This window comes from Lactuca serriola, chromosome 7 (assembly GCF_051521515.1).
Source record: "Lactuca serriola cultivar US96UC23 chromosome 7, Lser_US96UC23_V15, whole genome shotgun sequence".
Taxonomy (NCBI): Eukaryota; Viridiplantae; Streptophyta; class Magnoliopsida; order Asterales; family Asteraceae; genus Lactuca; species Lactuca serriola.
Window position 1 is genome coordinate 13,252,170 of NC_136414.1, and position 7,856 is coordinate 13,260,025.

The 7,856-nt window shown below is 28.7% G+C and overlaps 1 protein-coding gene across 3 annotated transcripts; it reads right to left on the minus strand.

Moving 5' to 3' along the window:
• Positions 1 to 1,657: 1,657 nt before the first annotated feature.
• On the minus strand, positions 1,658 to 4,722 carry LOC145063240 (melanoma-associated antigen G1-like protein). 3 transcript variants are annotated; one of them, XM_079010828.1, is made up of 7 exons: positions 4,457 to 4,722; positions 3,303 to 3,351; positions 2,935 to 3,178; positions 2,708 to 2,860; positions 2,258 to 2,363; positions 2,037 to 2,089; positions 1,658 to 1,930 (listed from the first exon to the last, which is right to left on the minus strand). In XM_079010828.1, exons 2-6 carry the CDS (start codon positions 3,348 to 3,350, stop codon positions 2,065 to 2,067), a joined length of 576 nt encoding a protein of 191 aa, XP_078866954.1. In that variant the 5' UTR covers position 3,351; positions 4,457 to 4,722; the 3' UTR covers positions 1,658 to 1,930; positions 2,037 to 2,064. The 3 variants fall into 3 exon arrangements, with proteins under 3 accessions (XP_078866954.1, XP_078866953.1, XP_078866952.1); XM_079010827.1 differs by having other exon boundaries at positions 2,084 to 2,151; XM_079010826.1 differs by having other exon boundaries at positions 2,037 to 2,151; positions 4,457 to 4,721.
• Positions 4,723 to 7,856: the final 3,134 nt, after the last annotated feature.

The following is a 7,856-nucleotide window of genomic DNA, read 5'->3' on the forward strand; positions in this document are numbered from 1 at the left end:
GTAAAAGGTTATTGATATCAAACAATTCATTCTATTAACGAGTTCAATAAAATATTCATTAACTTACATAAAGCAATACAATAGTGGATGATCCGATGACTACTAGGTAAAGGATTAAGTTAAAGGATGTTCCAAGAAAATTGTGTTATTGTACATATATTAAGTAGTTAGTTGTGTGACTCATATATTATATAATATATGTGTTAACTGAAAATATAAAAATAAAAAATAAATAAATAAAAATGTCAAAATATTTGAAAAGTTTGAATTTATAAGAAAATAAAAAAATTAATTATTATAATGAAAATATTTTTATCTTTTAAATTTAAACAAATAATTTAAATAAATAAAAGAAATTAATAAGCTTTAATTTTGGGAATTTTGAAATTAAAAGATAAGTTCATTAATTAAATTGATATCAATGTATTTCTACATTTATTGCAATTATTGCATTAAAATGGAATTTAATATAATAGCAAAACTCATAAAATGAAATGTAGAAAAAAATTTAATTCAAAACTATAAAATGACATTTGACAAATTGAATGAGAGTGTGACAAGTGGCAAAAAAAACTTTATTTATTAGAGATGACTAGATGTGAGACCCGTGTACTACATGGGTTTATTAAAATAAAAGTTAAATATCAAAGTATAAATATTAAAACATCAACAATGTGTTTAACTCAAGATTAATGATATAATCATCATGTCGTACTATGAAATATAATTTTTAATATAAAAAAAAATATACTCATACATAGTAATACCAATGCTTTATTTAAAATATTTATAATAAAATAATTTAGTTTGTTAATAACTTCTATTATTTTATTATTCTCAAAAAGATGTTTAAGCAAATTTTATTTGGAAAATAAGAAAACAAAAAACAAAAAATCTAAGAAAAATATCAAAAAAAAGGTATGTTATTAGCATAATTTTAAATACGTATAACATATACAGATACACTGTAAAGTTTTTGAAAAAATGAAATATATGTGAATTTAAATGCCAAATAGTAACATAATTTTAGGCTAATAATATCGAATAAGAAAATAAACAAAAAATTGATTTAAATGGCCTTAAATGTAGACATTGAAATTTGGAAGAAAACTTGTATTCTTAAATCCTCATAAATACATAATTAGGTGGCATTTTTAAATAAAATTGATGAATACAAGACATTGACATGTGGATTTTATTAAATTCAAAAACACCAGTGTCATAATTCATGATAACAAAGTGATATGTGGCATAATAACATTGGTTTGTTATAGAGGATATGAATATGGATGAACTAACATTAAAGATGGGAGCACAAAGGATGTTTATACGGAGAGAAGAAAGAGCAACATTAAAGATTAACCTATTCAGATTCTTTTGTTGTTTCTTACCTTCAAATAAATAAATAAATAAAGGGCAACAACAAATGTTTATAAAGTTATATGGGAACGGTTTGGAGGTAATCATTTATGCGCATATGGTTAATGTGTACGAAGCCTTTGCCCTTTTGTAAGTGAACCTTTATATGGCGATGTTTTGTTATGAAACAGAATAAAGGTAAAGAATTTGTAATAATTATGTAGGAATAAAGCTTTGATGGATGAATATGTTTTTATTATATTCTATGACTTAAAAAAAAAAAATTAGTACTCAATCATGAAGTTAAATCACACATTCACATCTCTATGGCCCATTCTACTATTCTAGTACGAAACATACAACATTGTACATACATCACATGTAACATGTTTAACCAGTTGAAATTTGGTTTCATAATTCGGTGAAACATTGTTGCACAAATAAGCATTTCAAGATTCTTCTAAATTTTTTACAAATGATAAAACCAAAAGGGGTTAGAGTTTCCACTAAACTAAATTAAACAAATTGGATACTAGTCAAGTCCAATTGCAGTGGCCTCACTCGTGACAATCTGCCATATCACAAAATGAATTTATATAAAATAATCATAAATGTCACAATAACAAATTTAATCATTTTGTTTTTTTTTTTTTTTAGTTTGTGCATTCGACTGAAACCTGTGATAAGGAGTCTTTAAAGCTACTGCTAAGTGTGGCATCCAAACCTCTTTCTGCAAGCTCATAAAACAATGTTAACCCTTCGGGGCCATTACTTTTATCCTTGTGCAAATATCTACAACATTATTATAAGTAAATAAATAAACTGATTTCCTTTAATAATATAAGTTATAATATTGAGTCCACCTGGCTGAATCTGATTTTATTAAAAATAATAATACCTTTGTTGGACAAGTGTTTCCACTGTCTGTTTGATATTCCCAAAATCAGTGTGCCTTTCATCATTCTGTGACATACCCAATCGCCCTAAATGGTGCCAAAGACTTTCTACAATTCATAATCAACACAAATTCATATTAATTTACATATAATAATCTGAATAAATGACGTTTAAAAAAATATACTTGAGAAAATGACAACATGCTTGGGGAGATGTAAGTAGAATATAAATGAGGGTAAATTCGTAACAATTTTTTCTCCCATTAAGTCCTATATGGATAAAATGGTTGAATGGGTAATGATGTCTGTTAGAATAAAGTACTGTATACATATAGTCTGTTTCTTTTTTGATGTGAATAAACAACCTGAATGAGATAAATGACCAATTTATCCTTCGTTTAAGCAAACATGGAACATAAATCATGATCTGCTTGAAGAAGTTATAATAATACCTTCAGTAATTTTGCCTCCAGCAAGATGAACAATGCCAATAACAACAAATGCAAATCCAGTCAAGTTTGATTTTGTTGTATCTTCAACATGCTTTTTGTAGACTCCAGGATCTAGTTGACTTGTTATAATGTATGATTTTAAGTCAACAGAACCTGAAAAGTGATGACAAATTTACGAAAATGCCATTATCAATAAACCACAAGTTTGATCAATTTAAGTTGCTTACTCTGTGAAGATCGGGCCTGATTATTTGATGAAGGGCGAGAACGTTGAAGCTCCTTCAAATTATAACCAAAAATGGTTGAAAGTTTTGCAGTGGCTTTGTTGAGGACAAGAGTTGGAAGATATCTATGGTGATAGTTTTTTGTTATTAGTTGACTTAGTTCTTCTCTCTTGATTGGGCATCCAGAATTCTGATGTGTTTTAAAAAGAATATACCGAATTACTTCTGCAACAAGTTTGTCACCTTCCTGGAGTTGAAACAGTTATGATATTCAGAATGGAAAAGAGTATTGACTATTGAGTCCTTTTGATTTAAAAAAAGAAGGAAAAAGTATGCATGGATTGTATTAAATGTTTGAGGGATGAAGTGACCTCTTCAGAAATACCAAAAGTAGAGAAACTTGCTTCTGTGTTTTCCATCCTGAAGCAAAAACATGTTGTATAAAGTTTGTTACAATCCTAAAATCACATGATTAATTGTTAATAAACAAAGAACAATACAGTAATAGCATGTTGATACAAGATAATTAGTGAAGAAAAAGGTTTTGTTAGGGTTTAATTGTTCATTTATTCAACAATGTTTCACATTTTTCCCTAACAAAGTGTTTTTTTTTACTAACTATGCAATTAGGTTTCATCTTAATACCAAAAGATGTAATAAGTGTCTGATGCACAAATTAGTAGAAAATGAAACATTGTTTCATATATTGGTAAAAGAACAATTTTTTTTTCATAAATAAACATTTAACCAGTGCCACATGATCCTTGCAATGTTGCAGATTTTGATGTGCACTTTGTCTAAAAAGCACTTTGTTGCATAAATTGGGAAAAGGTTGTTGAAAAAATGTTCAAATGGTCATTTAACCTTTTTTTATGCTGCAACAATCTCTAAAGGGTGTTTGAATGTGCATCTAAAGTGATTACTGTGTTAGAATGTGCATCTAAAGTGACTACTCTCACTTTCACTTTTGAGTGTTCCAACAAAATCTGATTTTGATTCCCATTTTTCAATCATTTAGACAGGGAGTTGTCATAGTATAACTTCAAATTGCCCTCTAGAATCATCTCTCCTCTGTCTTCCCTATTCATTCATATTTCCTCATATGCCATCTTCCATCTTACACTTGAGACCTATTATTCTAATTCACATTTTGTTTTGTGAAAACAGTCACATTTCGAGCAAAGATCGTTACGAACTAACATAACAAAGAAATTAAATTTCAGAATCCGTAGCAAATATGGAGTAAGATGCAAAACACCACAAATTAACATGAAAATAGTTGAACGAAGGTTTTAGAAAAAAAAAAAAACACTCATCAGAGCCTCATTCCTTTTATAGATCATGCACAGAAAGCTTCAATTTGAGAACTACACTACAATGGTCGAGATCCACACAATTCATATGAAGTCTTAAAGTGGTAAACTACTAAAATTTTGACCTACATCACCAGTGCAATCGGAGACCATAACTGCTCGAGTGTGAAAACATGATCAGGAAGCATATTATTTGTGAGAGGGGAGCGTACCTGTTGTTAAGAAGAGGAGCGACCGCACAGAGGCGATAACAGCACCGTCGAGGTGCACGTGTGCGGTGAAGAAGAGGAGCGATGGCAGTGGAGGTCGCGACCGGGGTGGGTTTTGGCCGGCGGTAGAAGGCAGCACAAGAGGAGAGGAGGGTTGGGGATGTTCTTTGGAACGACGAAGAGGGAGGGAACACGACGTACAGATTTGGGGAAAGGGATGGGTAGTAATTTCACTCTATTTACAATAGGGCCATTGATCAAATTTTACCTTTCTGGTTTATAATTTATACAACATTGTCTATAATATAGACAACATGATGCAACTACAAATTTCACTAAATTTATAGTTTTGACTACATGTGCACTGTATGTATATAGTTGAATACATATTTAGTAAAAAAATACATTATTTTTCACAATTTTTTACAAGTTATTCGTCGTTGAATAGTATCCTACTTATTTAATGAAAAACTGACAACTTTTTTTTCCTAATTCTAGTTAGTTATTCGTACCATTTTTATACAAAAATACTATCCTGCATATTCAATGAAAATTTGACTACATTTTTTCATAATTTCTACTAGTTATTCAAACTACATTTATATATTTAATAGTATCATACATATTTAGTGAAAAAAATCAACAATCGTTTTCATTAATTTTGATTAGTTATTTGTATCATTTTTATGCAGTTAAAGATCCACATGTATAGTTAGTGGTGCAAACGAGCCTAGCCAGGCTCGCTTCGGGCTCGACTCGTTTTTTATCTGACGTGCCTAAATAAGCTTAATCTCAGCTCGAGCTCGTTAAGAAACTCGTTTACTAATATCCTAAATCCATAATTCCCCTAATATGTTTATATATATATATATATATATATATATATATATATATATATATATATATATATATATATATATATATATAATAAATTTTATTATATAAAGGCTTGTTTAGGCTCGCGAACCTAATCGAGCTTAAAGACATAGGCTCAAGCTCGAACTCATTTAATAAACAAGCTTAATATTAAGCTCGAGCTTGGTTCGGACTCGTTTAAAATCGGTAACAAGTCGAGCTTTTAACGATCCGATCCCGAGTAGCTCGCGGGTAGCTTGGCTCGTTTGCACCCCTATGTATAGTTAGTGAAAATATGAGAAATTTTTCTTTATGGTTCTAACTAGTTATTCTCACTATATTTATATAGTTAACTATTTATATAGTTAACAATATCATGCATATTTTGTGAAAAATCAACAAACTTTTTCACAATTATGGGGTGTTCGAGATTGCTTATTTAGCTAGATAGGCATTTTTTGACAAAAGTGTTTATTAGTATATGTGGTGGCAAAAAAAATTAAAAAGTATTTAGATTAGCTTATGTGTAATCAAAAAGCTATAAGTTGATAAATTGTTTTTTAAAAAATATTTATATCATGATATAGGCGAGTTTATTTAAGACGTGGTAAGGAGAATGGTAGGTTTGAAAGATAGTATTGTCTTTTTAAACGAATACGCTATAAGTTTTTTCAAAAAGTTAGAAAACACTTAAAATGCGTTTGGTTGTGAAAAACTGTTTTCCTTTTTTGAGAAAATATTTTCAAAAAATAAGGTTGAGTTTTTATTTTCAGTTTTCAATGAAAATTTTAGAAAACACGTTTGTTTGAAACTGATAGAGTTTTCATTTTCTATCATAATTTAGAAAAATTTGAAAAACTGTAAAATTCACTTGCCTAATTTACATACAATTTGGAAAATAGAAAATTTTCATTTTCTTAAAAAAAATTGAAAAATGAATCAATCAAATGTGTTTTCAAAAATTTTATTTTAATTTGAAATTTTTCTTGAAAAACTAGAAAATTTTCCGTATATCTTAAATTTTTAAAAATGACATTTTTGAAAGAAATTAAAAAGCTACATTTAAAAGTGCTTTTTTACTAGCCAACTATTTTTTAGATTTATTGGTCTTTTTGAAAAGTCAATAAATCTTTTGAAAATCTCAAACACTTTCAATGACTAGTTATCGTTGTTATTTTTAGAGAAAGTTGCAAATATAGCTAAATTCCTTAATTACTTTGTGGATAATAACCAAAAAAAATTCAAATTACAAAAATAGCCATTACAAAAAAACACTTTCAATAGCCATTTTACTTGTCCATCTGCGAACGTACAAGTCGCTAAAGCACATATGTGCTTTAACGACTTGTACGTTCGCAGATGGACTCAGTCAATCTGTGATTTGCGTCCATCTGTGATTTTCCCATTTTTCAGGGGTATAAAAACGTAATTTTTTTTTCTTTCATTTTTCAAACTTTTTTTTGGAGAACTCTCTCCAGAGGCGGACGATTTTATTTTTCAAATATTTTCAAAGTTTTTGTTGGAGTATTCATTTTATTAGAGATGTTATAAGCAAATATTCCTAAGAAATAAGAATTAAATTGATAATTTTTAGCAAAACTTTATATATAATAATGTTGTTTCGTAGTTAAACGCTATCAATTTTGTAGTCAAAATTTAAAAATCCGCAAAATCGCAGATGGGATGAAAGGAAATCGTAGATGAACTTAGTTCATCTGTAATTTTAGTCAAAGATTAGGGTATTTATACGGAAAAAAAAAAAAAAAAAAAAAAAAAAAAAAAAAAAAAAAAAAAAAAACAACAACAACCTACAAACATACGAGTCGCTAAAGCACAATTACGCTTTGTCTGCAAAAATCGCAGATAGACTTATCCATCTACGATTTTCATGGCTATATTTGTAATTTTTTTTTATCATAGGTTAAACCTAATCTTTTTAATTGTCATCGTACAATGAGTGAGATGGCAAACGGGCAGTAAGCTGTGCCGCTAAGCCTTTTTGAATGGTAAGTTAATTCTTTTAAAGACTACATCCAAAGATCTAGAGGATATAACATTACTATGCATGATTCGTTGTACTCTTTTAAGAAGTTCTACCACATCCGATGCGAGGAAACCAAACGTATCAAATGCAAATAGTATGAATTTGGTTAAAGAATTTGTAATTTGGGTTTTTTATTTTTATTTTTTATTTTTTTGCTATTTTCCACAAAATAATTAAGGAATTTGGTTATATTTGCAATTCTCTCTTATTTTTATACACTTCAAGATTATCATGCATATTTAATGAAACTTTGACAACATTTTTTTAAAGTTGTAACTAGTTACCCTCTCTATACTTATATAGTTAATACTATCATCCATATTTATTGAAATTTGACAGCCTTTTTCACGATTCTCGATAGTTATTCACACTACATTTATAATTAAATACTATCATGCATATTTAGTGAAAAGATGATTGTAGTCGGTAAAAAAAAAACTACAATTCCATTTCACAATCATAACATTTGGCATGGCTCTTTCATAGCCTTTGGCAAATCATTCC